Source organism: Carassius carassius, chromosome 8, assembly GCF_963082965.1.
Source record: "Carassius carassius chromosome 8, fCarCar2.1, whole genome shotgun sequence".
NCBI lineage: Eukaryota > Metazoa > Chordata > Actinopteri > Cypriniformes > Cyprinidae > Carassius > Carassius carassius.
Genome location: NC_081762.1, coordinates 12876496 through 12894646, shown reverse-complemented (window position 1 = coordinate 12894646; position 18151 = coordinate 12876496). Strand labels below are relative to the sequence as shown.

The 18151-nt window shown below is 38.5% G+C and overlaps 1 protein-coding gene across 2 annotated transcripts in view; it reads right to left on the bottom strand.

Annotated features, from left to right (window-relative positions):
• The window catches only part of nup153 (nucleoporin 153), a 20331-nt gene extending 2641 nt beyond the window's left edge, over positions 1-17690 (bottom strand). The window contains exons 1-18 of one of the 2 annotated variants that reach the window (XM_059556235.1): positions 17531-17690; positions 8211-8424; positions 7825-8109; positions 7560-7693; positions 6972-7100; positions 6719-6835; positions 6480-6524; positions 6328-6381; positions 5607-5747; positions 3046-3098; positions 2801-2921; positions 2553-2702; positions 2321-2419; positions 2163-2244; positions 1987-2085; positions 1354-1908; positions 1032-1217; positions 33-926 (exon numbers count right to left, since the gene is read on the bottom strand). In XM_059556235.1, the coding sequence (XP_059412218.1) occupies positions 33-926; positions 1032-1217; positions 1354-1908; positions 1987-2085; positions 2163-2244; positions 2321-2419; positions 2553-2702; positions 2801-2921; positions 3046-3098; positions 5607-5747; positions 6328-6381; positions 6480-6524; positions 6719-6835; positions 6972-7100; positions 7560-7693; positions 7825-8109; positions 8211-8424; positions 17531-17608 (3436 nt within the window). In that variant the 5' untranslated portion in view covers positions 17609-17690. The remainder of the gene's footprint in view (positions 1-32; positions 927-1031; positions 1218-1353; positions 1909-1986; positions 2086-2162; positions 2245-2320; positions 2420-2552; positions 2703-2800; positions 2922-3045; positions 3099-5606; positions 5748-6327; positions 6382-6479; positions 6525-6718; positions 6836-6971; positions 7101-7559; positions 7694-7824; positions 8110-8210; positions 8425-17530) is intronic. The other variant, XM_059556234.1, reaches the window with a different exon arrangement.
• Positions 17691-18151: the final 461 nt, after the last annotated feature.

The following is an 18151-nucleotide window of genomic DNA, read 5'->3' as shown; positions in this document are numbered from 1 at the left end:
ATTAGGAAATTAGAAAAGACGCCATCACTCACCTGTCATACTTTGTCCAAAACTAAACGATGGTTTTGGAGGTTCTGCTGACTCAGCAGGTTTCCCAAATGTGAGCGTAGGCTTGGGAAAATCCTTTGTAGGGTCCGGCTCACCGAAAGAGAAGCCCAAGGTTGTTGCCGGTTTGTCAGTTTTCTTGGAAGCACCAAATAAGAACCCAGTGGAGGGTGCAGAGGTGTCCTTTTTCTCTTCTGTTTTTCCAAAGGTAAAGGTGGACGTCACCAGCGTTTGCTCTTTCGTCGATTCTTCCCCAAACTTTGTTGCAGAAGATTCAGCTACTAAAGACTTGCCAAAAATAGGAATGACGTTTGCTGCCGTTGTTGTGGTGGTGATTGAAACAGTTTCTGAGGGAGCAGGAGCATCATCTTTCTCAGCTTTGGACTGCGGCACAGAGAAACTAAAAGATGAATTTGAGCTTCCTTTCTCACTGGGTTTAGCTCCAAATAAAAATGAGTTTTCTGCGCCAGAAGCTTGAGAGCTGAAATTGATTCCATTACTGCCACCAAATTTAAATCCTGCACTAGAATCCTGAGATTTAGTCTTTTTTTCAAGCGAGTCATCCATGGATGAACCAAATGTAAAGGGCTTTGACACGCTCTCTTTTGTTGCTGTGGAATCTGATGAGGAACTACCAAGTTTTACCCCACTAGAAGCTGCATCCGAGGAGAAGCCTCCAAATTTGAAGCCCTCTGATTTGGAGGTTGAGTTGGAGGACCCAAATCCAAATGTAAACCCTCCCGTGGTGGAAGTAGTATCTGAGAAAGTGCCTCCAAACTTCAGGCCAGCAGAGGTCAAATCCGTAGAGCCTGTACCAAACTTAAAACCGGATGAACTTGAGTCTGTACTGTTGGACTGAACGCCAAATGATGAACTGAAACCTGAAAAAGAAATTAGATTTCTGGTCATCAGATTGTTTCTACTAACGGAAAGCAGCTTCTTCGAAGTCTCCTGACTTCTGGAAATATCATTGCAAGGCACTTTACCTTTGGACTCTATTTTAGCTCCCGGTTTTGCTGACGTGCAGGCCACACACTGCTGGTCCTCTGCCTTATTCTGAACAGAGCACACCTCACACTCCCAGCTCCCCTCAGGTTTCTTGAACTTGTCCCCAAATCCTGCAGTGCTTGCAGGTGCAGAGGCTGGAGTCAAGACAGCCGTGGCTACAGCTCCTATAATACACCAAGGAGAAAAACATCAGGTACGCAAATATTTTTGAATTAAGGTAAATCCTTCTATTCTATTCCATGGATTTTACGGGGCATTCAAATGTTTTAACTCTTAAAAACTGCACAACTGAAACTTTACCTGGTTTAGAGCTCTGACAAGCTACACATTTCACATCCTGTGCCTTGTTTTGAACCATGCACACATCACAATCCCAAGACCCTTCTGGCTTTTTAAATTTGTCCCCAAATCCTAACAGTCCAGTTGTGGTGGTTGTAGAAGAGGTGGAAGAGAGGGTGGATGAGGACTCAGAAAGAGCTGGTAGAGTCAGGCTGGATTTTACTCCAGTCCCAGGTTTGGCCGTGTCACAAGCTACACATTTAACTACATCTGATTTGTTCCTTACTAAACATGTGTCACAGTCCCAGCTACCAGCTGGAGGAGCAAAGAGGGAACTGATGCTTGCAGGAGCTCCTGTGGATTTACTGTCCGGTTTAGAGGAAGAGTCTGTGTTGGGTTGTGGAGCAAGACAAGCCACACACTTTTTGTCTGAGGACTTGTTTTGCAATAGGCAAGTGCCACAGGTCCATGACCCTGCAGGTGGCCTAAACTTATCACCAAAACCAAGAGGAGCAGAGGATGTTGATGCAGACAGTAAAGGCTTATCAATGGAGTTCTGAGCAGGAGACGCAAATCCTGAAAACAAGAAAAGGATATAAATATGCAACTTAACTATATAAAACTTAACATGGAAAAATCAGAAGCAAATCTTACCAGGTCCTTTAAGTATGTCCAATACACTGCCCTGTTTTAAGACTTTCGCTGGTTTGAAGGGTCCTTCAAACTCCTTTTCTTCACTGGCCACTGATTTGACTACAAAACATGCAGAAAAGAAATAAACAATAACATAACTTTGAATGAAAATGTCTACTTTGCAAATCAAAACTTACCTGGTGCTACTGTTGGAACAATTTTCCCACTGGAGTAAGAGGGGCCTGTTTTCATAGTAGGCGCACTGAAGGTGAATCCAGACTGAAAGGAAGAATCTTAATTATTACAGATGCTTGCTCCGTATGAAACAAAGGGTAAGAGAATGAAGGAGACCTACTGATGGAGAGAAAGATGGAGGACTAGCAGCTGTTGCCTTGACGATAGGCGAAGAGAACGTGAAGGGAACCGATGGTGGTGTGGATGGTGCTGCTGACTCCTTATTAAACAAATAAAAACGGTGCATTACAAATACTCATCCACCATAACTGCTATGTAACTATCGGTTTGATAGGTCAAGACTACATCAGACAGAACGCACAATTCTGAAGGGGTCAGAGGGGTGGAAATACCTTATTTGCTGCCAGTTCCTCTGAGACAATTATAAGTGGTGTTGTGCTTGGGGTGAGTGAAGAGGGTGGGGGAGGAGAGGAGAAATTAAATGTTGGCAAAGTGAAATTGCTGGGAAGAGAGGCAGGAGGCAGATCTGGTTCCTCGGCAACCTGGAAGGAGAACAGCTTATATGAGCCTCAAACCATTCCTTTAGACAGCTTCAAATCAAGTTCTATTCAAAAGCATATAACCCAGAAGGTTCTCTGACCTCATCGTCAGGTCTTTTGGATGAAGGTCTAATGGCCCTTTCCCTCTTCATTTTGCCCCCTCCTGAAACAGCACTGTTGGTCACTGGGGTGCTGGACAGGGGGTAGGACAAACTGCTTGTGCTGGAGACAAAGAAATTGATGGACTAAGTAAATATGCAAGTGATGTCACTAACAGTTCCCTGTCCGATCCAAAACAAAAAGAACATTTTAAAACTACCACAACAAACTGGTTGGTCACTCTTACCTGGGAGAGGGAGCCTGGGCACGATCTGAAATTGGAGGGGATTGTCTGACCGGCTTCAAAAGGCAGAAGAAAAAAAAAAAAGTTAGTTCTCTATAAGATCAAAAAACACAGACACCAATGCTATAATCCACTTAATTACAGTGTAAGGCTTGCCATTTTTTCCACAGTTTCAGCTTCAGATAAACAATGCATATTATCAATTAGATTTTTCAATGTTCTGTTTTTCATAGTGTCTTTATGCTCAGCAAGGCTGAATTTATCTTAAACACTTAAAATAGCAGTTTTGTGAAATTATAAATTAAAATAACTTTTCTATTTTAATACATCCAGAATTGTCATTTAATCCAGTAACAATACAGCTAAATTTTCAGCAACCATTACTTCAGCGTTGGCGCTCAAGAAACATGATGCTAAATATTTGTGGAAACTCTGTATCACTTTGAAAAATAGATAGAATAGTATATAAAGGTCTTTACGGTCACGTTTGATCAAAATCAAGCTTTTTTGTTGAATAAGATTTTTCTTAAGAAATTTAAATATAGGTTAAATAAATGTATAATGTGGTCACATTTTCCTGGTTAAATTACATAAAAAGAGAACAAATACAGTTCTATTTTGTATTTATTAATATTATTTTTTAATACTTATTATACATTTCATAGTGTATTTGAGCATTTTTATATTTATTCAAAAATAATAACTAAAAGGCAGTAACAAATTGAACAATATTTTGGAAACAATTTACAATAATGTTCCATTAGTTAACGAAGATAATAATATAAAATAATTAATAAACAATAGCCTACTTCTACAGCATTTATTGATCTTAGTTATCGTAATATTAATTTCAACATTTACCAATGCACTATTTAAAAAAGTTGTGTTTATTAAAGGATCACTTCACCCATTTGCATTTAGCTTTGTATTGTTAGAAACCCAGTCATATATTATAATGATCATGGATTTTTCCTTTGTTTTTCCCTGAGATGGGAGAAATAAGGATTTAAGTGTTTTACTTCCTCCTTATGACGTAAAAATCGTCATTTTGCGTCATAATAAGCAGGAAGTCAAAATGCATTGAAAAGTGTAGAGACTACAGAGACTAGCTTATTATTATTTGCGTTGTGAACCATCCTAGTTTCGCCCCGCATATGGACAGAGGCGTCCTGGAGACATACTTCAGAATTCCGAAGGTAAACTGGAAACGCCAGCCGAAGCCTGCACAAATGGACGTCTAACTGTAAAATAAGTGTTTCAATTTTATTTATTATTCATTTTGTGAAATGTACACAATTTCTTCAAGCATTATTATCACGAAATGATTCCCGGTTAATAAGTTACGTAACGTCAACTGTAAACGGTTTGTGCAGTACCTTTTTTAATGCACAAAAAGCTTACTGTGGCATTGTTTACTACTGTGGCACGTAAATACCATACTCCGCTAACTGTGTCCTCAATGTCTTGTAGACAATATCGCCTAACAGCGGTGTTCTGGATTAGTGGGAGTGGCTTGTGGAGCTGTGCAAATGTGTTGCATTGTGGGAGTTGTGGTTTTACATACAAATGAGCCCTAAAGTTACTTTCTGTAATAACTCGGTCAAAAAGGCACCAAATTCGAAAGTTTTAATAGATTTCGACTACATATATGACCCACTTTCAATGAAGATCAATGTTCCCACGGGTGAAATGCTCCTTTAACATTAATTTATGCACTGTGAACTAACATGAACTAAAAATGAACAGTATGTTATTGTCATAACTAATGTAAACAGATTAATAAAAGCTGTTATAAATGTTCATTGTTAGTTCATGTTAGCTAACTCATTAAATGACACTTTATTGTAAAATGTTACCAATATTTTTCATTTGTGAACTGATGTTCAGCTGTTCTTTTTAATAGTCAACTTATTTCGGGTAATCGTCATAAAAGCTCTGTGAACACTGCCAAAGACACAAAGATATATCTTTCATTCTATCACACTGAATACTCACTAAAAACTGATGCAGTCATCACACTTTCAGACCATTTCAAGTTTTATCTTGACGTGACACAAAGAAGTGATATCCAAGCGGATGAGTTGTTTACTTTATAATTAGTCAATAATGCCATTTAATAATGCAGATCAAGAGCTCGCACGAAAACAAGAGGCAGGATCTAACGCATGAACAAATCACATTCATAACTGATCATAATTATAACGCGATGTAGACATTTCATCCTCTCATGTGACTTCCCCCCATTCATTCTCAATTACAACCCAGTAAAGTCACGGCACACTTTAGGATCCCTGTTGTAAGTCAGTTGACTGAAGGGGGGCAAGCCTCCGCTGTAACTTTACCTGTGGGTGTCGCTGCTGGACAGTGTTACTTCATATAAATGAGTGACTTATACTTTTAATGCCATATTTAGTAATATTTGTGATAGGTTTATAATATTGATTATTTTGTCATCCAATTTGAAATCCAGAAGTCCCCTGCCAAATATGCCCCTCCTTTCAGTTGTTTCATAGTCATATATTGAATTCTAATGTAGGACGCATTGTGATAAATATTGAACTCACAGTCTCCTTGTTGCTTTTCTCCACTCCTCTGTTCACTCCACCTGGAGTAAGTGATGGTCTGAAGGACATTGAGCGGTTACCAGACACTGCAGCAGCTGCAGGGACCACCAGCTTCTGCACAGGAGGGACTGATGGCTCCAACTGTGTGTCAATGTAACAACATTACAAATACAACAGACAGTTCAACAGTTCCCTACACCACTGCGCAAAGGATATTAGGCTATCCATTTTCTGAGCAATATAAAAAAAAAATAATGGTTACTACTATACAGGGATACAGTACAGAGATTTTACAATTCTCAGTCCATAATTTCAAGACCTGAATACAAGTGGTGTTAAACATTGCAAGCTCATGGACATCACATGCATGAACACCTCTTCTATGATTTATCAAGTGTGCTCACTTTAACTGCAAAACTACACACTCACAGCCCTGGATATTTTGGACCATGTTCATCCACCACAAATGGTTATTACAGGCTTTAGGTTTCTGGTGTTGGGTGAATAGGCACATTGTTTGGGATTAGTAGCCAGCTGCCACAGTTGTTAACAGTTAAAGACAGGCAGCAGAAGCAAAGTAAAACTTGGCAACTTTACAAAACGCATTAAGGTACAGTAGTAAATGGCTTCTATACACGAAAACCATGTATGAATTTCTTTCTCGACAGCCACATTCGACTTTAAAATCTTAAACCGCTGTGTATTAAGGCACAAAACTTACCCGTTTCCTCTTTGCCTGGAAATTTGAAATGTCAAGGTCTGTGTGATTCAGTGACTAAAAAAAAAAGAAAAACAAAAAAAGGAAGACAAGTTTAAAGACTGTGTAAACTGAACACTCAACTGAAGTGAAATTCAAAGTATTGCAATACTTACAGCGGACAGAGGTGATGAAACCGTCGACGGAATTCTTTTTGCATCCTACAAGGTTACCAAAAACATGTTTTATGAAATGCTTACTTTTGTTGTTTTCCCCAAATTTTATGGAATTAATGTTTAACATCTGCTTAATTTACAGAAACATTCAGTCAATTTTAAACACTTTATTCTGGAGGCTTATTCTAGTCATTGTGCGTTTTATTTTTAATCCATATATCAAAGCTCAGTAAACGCACAGCAAGAGGACTGGACATGCGCTCCAGGGACTGTAGGATGCGTCTCGCTGTGGCACTGGTAACTCCACAGGGCTGAGCTCCAGCTGGCTTTGCCTTTATCTGTCTTCTAACAGGAGGCTGTGGAACAACGGACCAGAATTCCGGACGAGTCAAAAAGGAACAAAAAGCAAAGGCGTTTCAGTTTAAGATTTTATATTAAATAATAGTACTGGCCTATGAAACAAGAGTCAATCATTGGCATGATTGTTCAGACCTGGTAAGGTGTAGCCGGGCGTGAACGAGCCGATCTCATCGCAGCAGCTCCTCCATACGTGGTCTTCCCCGGGTAGAAGGGTGAATCCCCCAACTGACTAGAGTTCAATACTGAACTGTTCAACACTGACTGTAAGAGAACAAACATGCCTAACATTAATCTCATCTCAGTAAAACGCATATTCACAAGTCATACTGTGACAAGACAACTAGGACATTCAACTGCTCGTTCGTTTTTTTAATTATGCACTATTATGAGAATGTAAGATATATTTTTTAATTTTTGAACTACGTCTTAATGTCTTATGCTCACCAAGCCTGTATTAATTTTAATAAAACAAAGTAAAACCAGTAATATTGTTAAATAATTAAAAATAATAATCCTCCTCATAAATCATTCTAATCTTACATTTATAGGTGCATTGCTAATCAAAGCTGCAAAGAGCTGTGCTGCTTAATATATCTGTAATTTAATGCAACAAAACTTCAATGACAATTCAATGCATGCTTGTATTTTTGTGATATTAACTTAAATCTTACTGACCCATCAACCTTGACTTAAGGTCCCAGAAAAATAGGAATTACTTACTGATGAAGAAGTGCCAAAGACTGACAGGTTGAAGGCTGGTTTCTTGAGCCCAGAGTGGGTTGTCTGCGATCCAGAATGTGTGCGTTCTGTCTCTGGGGACCAGAGGAGCGGCACAGTCTTTGACATGGGAACATCTGGAAGAAGATTAAGCCCTGCTCTTAGTTGTGGCTATATCTAGTTTAGATTGTTCTAAACAACTTAACAAATCAAATGCCTAGCATTAACACTTATTTACTGGTTTCTGTTTAGAAATGTGGTTGCTCACCTTTATCAGATGCACGTGATGAAAAGCCACTGGTAGTCGAGATGTTGTCATCCTCATGCTGAGAGCTGGAGTCCTTAATCTCTTTTACCAGGGAGAAGTTGGAGGTTACAGCAAAAGGACTCCCTGAGAAGGGTGCTGTGGACGTGGAGGGCTGACAGAAGTGGGAGCTTGTGCCGCCTAACGCAGGGGAACCATCCAGGGAGGGGACGTGCAGGTGGGTCCGATTGAGCGGGGGTCTCGACAGAGCTTCCGGGAAGTTCAGCGACGCTTTGCTTGTAGATGGTTCTGAAAAAGGAATTAAGCATTTAATCTCAAGAATGCAGGGAACATAGCTCTCTAGGTTTTGGAATAGCTGTGTGTATCTACCGAACAGCACAAACTCATACCCGTGTTACTTGTGCTCGGCTCTGGAGAATCTCGTCCATCTGGGAGTGGGGTGACTTCCTCATTGCCGTTGGGGGGAGGAGCCACATTATTCCGGTCCACCCCGACTGTGCCGGTATCACCCTCTTGAACTTCTCCATTTTTGAAATATTTCTGCAGCCAGGAGGGGACTATGCTCTTCACTGTATCAGTCACTCGACTGATCAGGCCAGGCTGCTGCAGGAGCCAATAAAACAAAATTAGCAAATCCAGAAATAAAAGACTAAGAGCAATACCTTGAAACTAGGGCTGTGCAATTAATCGAAAAATTCAGGCCTCCAGCGATTATGAAAATACAATAACCGAGATGAAACTATTATTACACCCCATTCCGCCTCCTTTCTAGTAGTAACGATTTTTGCAAAATTGGACGTGCTTGATTTATTAATGTTCATTCGATTTATTCATGTTTTTAAAAGCATGAACTGGTGATATTCCTTGGGAGGATTACCGTGTATGCTCTCAGAGACGGAACAGAACATGGACATGAAGTCAACTTTTAGCTAAGGTGCACGCCTAAATGTCAAATACATGCAAAAAGAGTGTAAAATGTAGTGCTTAGTGATTATTCACATAAGCCCACATTGTTTAATAATAATAATTGAATGTAAACCATTGAAATGAAAATACTTGTGTAACAGTAAATTGGATCAGTGCAGCTCTTAAAGTGACGGGGGTTATATTTCTGCTGTCGACAGGGTGTTTAATATCAATCAAACAACAACAGACAAACACAAATTCACTTACTGCTCTAGACTAAAGGACTTTTTGTAGCTTTATTAAGTAACAAATGAAGTGTTTGGATAGTGATTAAAATGTAGTGGTTGCCTCTAGTGATGTAAAATATCGATTAATTCAATGATTGATTGTCGTTTAACCCTCTAAGCGACAAAGTCGCAAAATTGCGACAAGACGTCATCCTTAATAAAATAGACTGTAGTTCCTTATATGATGTAATATCTCATTTGTATTCCCTTCCACTAGATGCCAGACATGTAGCACTTTGATTCTAGACCAACATTAGGCATTGTTTCCGTTCAAAGTGTTCGAGGAAATAGCAGAGCAAGTGACCTCTCATGTCATTGATGCAGAAGCAATTCATTTCATAGCATGAGTGTAAATGGTGAGATTTATGAGAGAAAATCGCCAGATGGCTAATACAAAGTTGTACAGCGAGGATGTGTTGCAAATGTTGTTCGCCGATTCTGACTCTGAAGGGGAATATTTGCCTTTTAGAAATGACGATCGGCCGTCTAATGATCGCGCGTCTTGCGGTACATCTTTGCAGCGCAATGGTGCCGCCGTGCAAGGCGAGAGTGTTCACGAAGCACAAACAAGTGATCATTTCGACCCTTTGCTCGACGGGGATGCGGGTGGCAGAGATGAATGTGGTCATAGTGTCCACAGGAGAGCTGTTGCTGATCGCGCATGCTCTAATGCGCGGCCGGCAGACAGTACAGGTGCAGTCTGTGTGGAGAAGGTGCGCTCTGCGCTGTGCCATGCAATCAATGAGAGGAACCATCCTCTCAAGAACTACGAACTGTGTCACATAGATACCTGTTTGGGCAGATAGCTGGTCAACTGATCAAAAAATAGGCACATGTATTTTACTATGGCACAGTAATATAGTAATAGTCTGTGTAGTAACAGCTGCTCTATGTGAAATCACGCACCTGATGGAATTTACCGCTGATTAGAGAACCGGCTTTACTGACAAGATGCGCATAACGATCGGCCGATCGGAGCACCCCTACAAATAAGTTCAAACATCCATTCAATATCTATTATTTCCTGAATATTACTGATGAACTGATCAAAAAGTAGGCTACTGTTCACATGTGTTTTACTACTATATAGTGTAGTAATATATTAATAAATTAGTACTTTCTCCTGTTTTATTGTTGGCTTCCTCTTTTCTGATAATTTGGAATGAGGATAAGACACACACACACAAAAACATGCAAATATGTTCAAACATCAATTCAATATCTAATATTTCCTGAATATTATGAAATTCGATATAGCCGCCCCTGGTGACATCATAATATGCTAATTAGATTAGTATATTTACACTAGAGCTGAAACAACGAATCGATTTAATCGATAAAAATCGATTATTAAAATAGTTGTCAACTAATTTAGTCATCGATTCGTTGCTAAAAAACTTTTATTTGCCGTAAGCGGCTCATTTCGTGCATATTTCAAATCTGCGGTGACCAAAGTGTGGCAGTAATGAGCCATCGGAGGTTTTACTCAGCCAGTACAGACGGAGAAGTAGCGAATAGCCAATAGCTGGCCTCGTTTTATGTCACGTGCTTCCCGAACAGCGTCTCTGCAGCATTTAGCGGGATGTGGGGGACTGGGAGTACTTTACTTTGAGCCTTCAAAAAAGAACAGAAACCTGTAAACTCTGCACTACTGAACTGTTTAAGGGGACGTTCACATATCGCGTCTTTTGCGCGCTCAAGTTCGTTATTTCCAACACCGCACCGCATCGAGTTAAAAACCTCAACTTTTCAGAATGCTGCAAGCGCATCGCGGGTCATGTGACAAGAACTAACCAATCAGCTTCATCCTTTCCCGTAACAACGTTAAAAGCTCAGTCAAGATGAAAGGAACAGCTGATCATAGTTGTATATGGATTTCCATTTTGAAATAAATTTAGTAGCAGAGCTACTGCAAGTGATGTTTTGAGCTGCAAATCCATTTATCCTTTGCTGAAATTTCCGCGTCTTCAAGGAGAGAGCACGTCATGGTTGCTTATCAAAGGCAGACGCCTCAGGGGCGCTTCTGCACGAGCGCTTTGGAAAGAAGGAGAAAGCGCCACGCGTTTTTAGGTGCGATATGTGAACGGCCCCTAAGACTTTTATTTGTGCAGATTCTCCAGTACAATGTTGTTTGCAAATGTTTAGTCGTAAAAGCTGATAACATTGCTTTTTAACAGTTAACATTTAAAGCTTTACAAACATGTTCTGTGATCAGTTTGTCGTTTACCAGTTCAAAATTCAGTCGTGCAGCCTAATTATGACTGAATGAGAGAGGTAAATGTTTAAATATATTTGAAATGCACTTTTTTTCTAAGTATTCACTGCTCTTTTTCACACAGCAGGTTTTTTGTGTGTGACTGTCCAATTTTTTTTTCTGGACAACCTTCTGATGGATTTTACTTTAAACTGTGAGTTCCATTCAGGTTTCATGCCATTGGCACTTTATTCGAAGGATTGTTTACAATTTCACAGCAAAAGCTGTAAAGCTGTTTCCCAGTAAATAATAAAATACAATGCACTGCAATTTTATTCTGTTTTATCCTTATTCTTTGTGAAAATATGTTCTGAAAGATTCCTTAATAAGCTTCGTTCGGGATGTTAAACTACTAGAGCTCTATGGACTGCCATGGTGAAAACATTATTTGAAATCTCCTTGTGAAATTTGCTAGAGTATGGGTCAGTGTTCTGATTGCAGAAGAGTTCGACAAAGGATTACTAACACAATAAAACAACTCCAGGTATATTTTTGATGAGGATATGACAATGCAAAATGGTTAAAATCTCTTAAAAATCTATGCTGAAGGATAAAGACCATTTATTAATAATTTACTTGGGGAAAAATGGAAAAAACTAAAATATAAGTACATAAACCGATTAATCGATTAATCGTAAAAATAATCGACAGATTAATCGATTATCAAAATAATCGTTAGTTGCAGCCCTAATTTACACCCCACATAAACTTTCGATCATGCCAAACATTTTTCTAATTGACAGTAGATCTCGATCTTTAAGCCCTTTCAAGCCACAAGCTTTTGAAATCTTGATGTCAAAATACAAATTTTTTTCCCAAAAAAGCCTGGCGCCTTAAGGGTTAAATTAACGATCAAATCCATATTCGCAATGTATTAGAATGTTAAACTATTATTTATATTGTAAACTACTTACACATTCGCACATAGACAGAAAAGACGATCCTCTTCATTTGAGCAAAATCGTCATTGGCATAACAGCAGAGTGGACCGGTATACTACCTATTTAAACTGACCAGTGTAAACTTTTAAATGTTTAGTTGACTATTTTATTTTGATAATGATCAGACTGCGATGTAAGTTTGAATCGCTAGAATATACGCCAGGCTCCGGCGTGATCAGAACAGCTAGACAGAAAAAAAAATGTATTGAGTGCTTGTCTGCCTGTTATAGAATCAAAATCAACTATAGATCACAATCGGAAGTTATTACAAGCCTTCGATGATGGTTAAGCAAAAAACTAACATACAAATTAATGTACTTATATTTTTAAATGTGGCTTGATGCTATTTCTGTTTGTATTTTAAGATGTTTTCTTGTAAGCATTATAGATCGTTTGTGTTTCTGGCATAGAACCAAACTTTATTTGTCTTAATTTAATGCTGTATTTTGAGCAGAAGACAATGTTAAATCCATATACGAGAGACATATCTAAGGAAAAATTAGGGCTGGGTGATATCTAACGACATGATCACGCGCATCTAGTCTGTAAATCTGGTTTCATGATTATCGCTAAATCGCCATCACCAGCTTTCAAATGAAGCGGCATTTAATAGACAGAGCTGTAGATCACTGACAATCTACGCAATATCACGTTCGTTATCCCAGATGAATCGCCTTCAATAATGAACGAAATGGCGATTTAGCGGTAATCACAGAACTATATTTACTGACTAGATGCGCGCATGATCATATCGTTAGATATTAGGGCTGTCAATTTTAGTTCGAAAATCGATTGCACAATCGATCTGACCAACCAAAAAAAGTTTCGAAAATGAAAATCTGCTAAATGCATTAATTTAATTTAAAATAGGGAATCGATTTTAACCAAATATGTACACTATTAATTTTAAAAGAATTAAACAATTAAAAAATATACATGTAACAAAACTCACAAACAAGCAGAAAAAGAAAATAAAGAATTACAAAAGTGCAGTATGCGTTGCAAAAGCTAGACAGAAAATACCAGCAATTTTACACATCTATAAGACCTATTATGCTGTGTTGCGTTCACACCAAACGCGAATAGAGCGTCTGGTACGAATGATTTCAATGTTAGGTCAATGTAAAGACATGTTTACGCGCGTCTGGAGGTCTCGCGGCGCGGTAGACGTGAATTCGCCTCATTTGCGCGTCTAGTTACAGTTGATTCTGAGTTATGAAAAGGACCGTTGGAAGCTCTGGACCCCGAAAATGTTGATCGGCCTGTTTTCCTGTCCAATAAATTTGTAATGGTGTCGGTTAAATAAAAAAACACACATGGCCTGTTCTCAAGTACATTTAAAGTTTCATTTTTTGAACAGTTGTTTAAAATGGATTGAATCATTATTTAAAATAATCTTGGAGATTTTTGAATTGCCTACATCATAAATGCAGCCGGGTTGAAGACGCACTGATGTTTTTCTTTTGTTATGGCAGCCGTCTCCTCTGCACATATATTTTTTGCTGTTTGCGGTTTGTTATTCTGCACGAAACTTCATGCCAATAAATAAGAAATATTGCTGACTTGTGCGTTTCCAGCGCTCTCTTTACGTTCGTCCGTTATTTGACGTTGAAAAAGGAAACGTCTTTTTTTTTTAGATTTGGAAAATCAATTTTACAATCTATTCAACACTTTGAACACTTATTGTCTTAAAAATCGAAAATGATTTTTTCACAAAAGTGACAGCACTATTAAATATATTGCCCAGGCCTAGGAAAAATGCATTGTTGGTCGGCGCCAGCTAGCGTGCAGGCATGAATTAGCAGAAGGCGATCAATCCTTTTGCTTTCGAAAGCAACGTTCGTCAGCAATTCTCCTTGCACTCAGTGTGAAACAGCCTTTAGTCTTAGTAATCCTAAACCTTTTGGATTTAGGTTAGCATTGAACAGCTGATAAAATGTAAGAGTTTAAGTACTTCTGCCCAAGTTTTCCATTTTCATGTGGCCTTCAACTTATCTACTACACATGAAGCCATGCTGTAAGAAAAGACATCATACTAAAATTTGATTCATGAGTTAACAGAAGTACATGTTTCCTCCATTTATCATACTGCAGAAGCAGTGTGGCCTCCAAGGCTGGAGAGAGCCTGGATTTGAGAGCTTCAGTTGTCATCTAAAAGGGGCCCTGGGGACCAAATCACTGTGCAAGCACTACAGGCTTATTGTTCTTGAACAGAGCTCTAAGGTTTGGACACAGCAACGCCACAGACCAGTTCTTTGGCTGAACGCTGTAAGCATGTGACCCACAGGCAGGTGGGAAAGCTAAATAGTCCATTTAGCCTCAGCAGAAGAGACGGGAGAGATTACACAATCAAAATGGAAGGTTTTTAAAGCTTATAGATACCTGTGATTTACATATAGGCCAGAGCAAGAGCATAATTCATCTTCCTGCCTCACTCTGAGAACAAAAAGACTACATAAGAAAGGATGAACAACATGAACGTGCTGCATGCACTCAGCATACAAAAGCAGCTGTATGCATGGCTGGGGCCTCACGCATGAGCTCAGGGTTGCTAGATAAGTCACTTCCTGTCAACAGTGCGCACATGGCAGCATCCAAGGTCAGCATGGCCAATCAATGCAATGCTAGGCAAGTTACTTCCAAAATGTTATTTTAAGTGAATTGAGTGAAAGTGACATTCAGCCAGGTATGGTGACCCATACTCAGAATTCATTTTATATTACTAGTTACTCTCATTTGAAAGTAATTAGTTAAATTACAATAATATTGTCTTTGAAATGTAATGCTTTACACCACTTTTGTTTTATTATTAAGTTACTTTCACCAAAATAACCAGGGAAGTATGACTTGGTGCTTATGGAACAGCAGCAATATGGTGTTTCCTGGGTTACCCCAGTAAACAAACCAGCGCTACTAATATGCATTATACAGCGGCAAGACAAAAATAAAATACCATAAATTATGCTGAAGACAGTCTTTTCCCCTTAAAGACAGATTCATATAAACCCCCATCCTCAAATGTATAGCAATTTGTTTTTACATCACAACCAACTTGAATCAGAATTTTATTGATTTTCAACAAGCTAGTGGTGAATTACGTTAGCTTACCTTGTCATTGCCATTGTTGACATGGATTTTGCTGGCAAGTCTAATGTTAACAGAAGCTATATATCTTCCCCAATATAGTTCTCTGGGTTCAAGCGGCATGGCAGACACAGATAAACTTAATTTCCGTTGCTTAATCTTGCCTACGCTCTCATCCACTTCTCTGTGTCACACGTATTGCAGCAACAGAAAATAGACTATTTTACCCACTGAAATTTTCGTCTGGTCCTGCTGGAACATCTTGTGGTAAAAGTTAATTTGTAAAAAAAAAATTAACAAAAAAAAAAAACATTAGGATTGTAATGAGTATAATTACCAAAATGTTTTAGTAGCAGTGTATTACTGCATTACAGTGAAAAGTAATGATTACTATAATGGCATTATTTTTGTAATGCGTTATTCCCTACACTGCCTAATCTACCAAAAATGTGTGGATGAGCAGACTTTCATGAAGTGCAGAGGAAAAACACTGGAGTTAAATTGTAATTTATACTCCCATTATGGGACGTCATCTAATCTAATCCAATAAAAACACCTGCCAGCTCAACTCTCCCTACAGTGTTAAAATGCACTTGTAGCTGACATGACACACTTTGGGAAAGATGTTCTGCAGGGAGTTGTGCCCTTAAACAGCACTTTTTAACCTATAATATACATGCTGTTTTATTACCTATTAAGTGAGGTGCAGCATAGATTTGCACATTTAAAAATACCACATCAGAGGACAAGTTAAATTGAGAAATAAACAATCAAATACAGCATTTAAAATATACACTTTCCCTTAAACAATTTAACTAATTTTTGGAGGTCAAGTGTGTGCAGTTTATGCATTACTGGTGGACAGAAAAACAAGGTGCAATGATGTACAGTGTCAAATTTTATGGGGAGTATTTCCATGATTTAAATTTCCGTGCGTAAAAGAATTAGATTTAAAATGTAAATGCAACAGAGAGATATCCTGTTCTTTCTTAGTTCTAATTATTATGCCAGAATAAATCACTACATGAGATCAGAATAGACAAATACATTTTTGCCACATAGACAACTCAAAAACAATGGTTTAGATTAGAGATCAACCAATGTGTTTTACACGTCAATACGATTTATTTTTATTTAATAACCAACATGAAGAAATACAATAAAAATATATGCATAAGTGTACATTGCAGCAAATTATGATTAACCCTTTAGCATGCCATTAAACATGCCAGTAAAAACTTTTCTTTCCAATTCAAAATCACATAGATCCAGTTACTACCTCTTATACTTCATTTCCCTATTACACAAGTCTTGTACTTCTATCACGCAAAATGCAGAGTAATATAAATAAATGCAATGTTCATATTGCTAAAAGTTATGAGCAAAATAAGCTATACTTTACGATTTGTTTAAAACTACTAAAAGACTAACGTTAATTAAAATGTCTGTTCATAAAACCACATTAATCTATTAACAAGCGTTAGACTGGCCTTAACTATTTCTCTTTTCATAAAGCAGCAAGTGAGTATTTCCACTGATTACAGATCCCTCTGGAAACACGCCACGACACGCACTCATCCCGCCTTTCTTCCAGATGAAAACCCTAAATAACAAGTGTTACCTGTGCTTTGCGTATTTACGCCAAAACATATACCAGACTCGCTAGTCATATCAAACTGATCTCTACCCACGTTCAAAACTTGCTCATGAAACACAAGTAAAGAAAGCTTGAACAAAAGTGCAGTGAAGCTCAGGTTACCCACATGTAGACCCTCGGAACGGCACAAAAGAGGGGACACGTGAGTTTCGGTCTATAAACAGCATTTTATTTAAAGGGCAAGAAAATTAAAATACTGTTTAAATGCCGTTAGATTTATTAACATTTAAATATTCTTGTTTGACGCCGGTGCGAGCCGCAGCCAACGGCTAACGGATTGTTTTGAAACGCGTTCACGCGGCTTTCTAAAAATATTGAAATTCAAATTTCACCTCTCTAAAACCATATTTTGAGCATTTTCTTCACTGAACGGCTATGCCTCTTCAGTCAAATGAGTTAGTGGTATTGCGGTGACAATGTTGAGACCGTGTGCCGGAGAAACGTGAACACAGGCCTGAAACAGGCCTCAAAATGTCTCCCGCTTTACAAATACAAAACCCGCCGACAAAACACCGGTGCGGCTCAAGTTAACAACCGATAAAAATCATTGCCATGGCGACTAGGGTTTCGTTTTATTTACCTGTTTGCCTTTGGCATAAGGTTTTGAAGCGATGTGGTATCTTCTTGATCTGATTTTCCCTCCTCCTGTCGCCGCCATGGCTAACTAGATTGAGTTTGCTCAGTAGCGCTTCGCCGGATAGAGCTCCGCTGTCACAGCGCAGCTCTCCAATATACCATCAACCACTTCGGCGCTGGGGTTTATGGGAAATGGAGTTTGGATGGACACATGCTTTCGGTCTTGACGTCAGTTTGTAGGCCAACCGGCCGTGCGTGAATTCCCTCGGGAATTTCTGGGGTTTTCATGGGATTAAACCATAAACTTGAAAATAATTTACTTTTGTGTTTTAGAAGATAAACTACACAGCCATCAACTCAAACATGAATTGAGAATTTAACAGACCTTATATTCTCTTAAATAGTAATAATAACAACAATAAAAGTTACTTTAATTACACATATTTCTTTTATAACATGTCGAAAAAATTCTAATGTATATATCAAAAGTTTATACTGTATCAGAATCATGATTGCAACCAACAAGTTTTGGTGAACCTGATTTCCCTCTCCTGGTTTAATATCCTTTTTTGATCCTGGAACAACCAACGAGAGTGAAACTGTATACTAATATATATATATATAT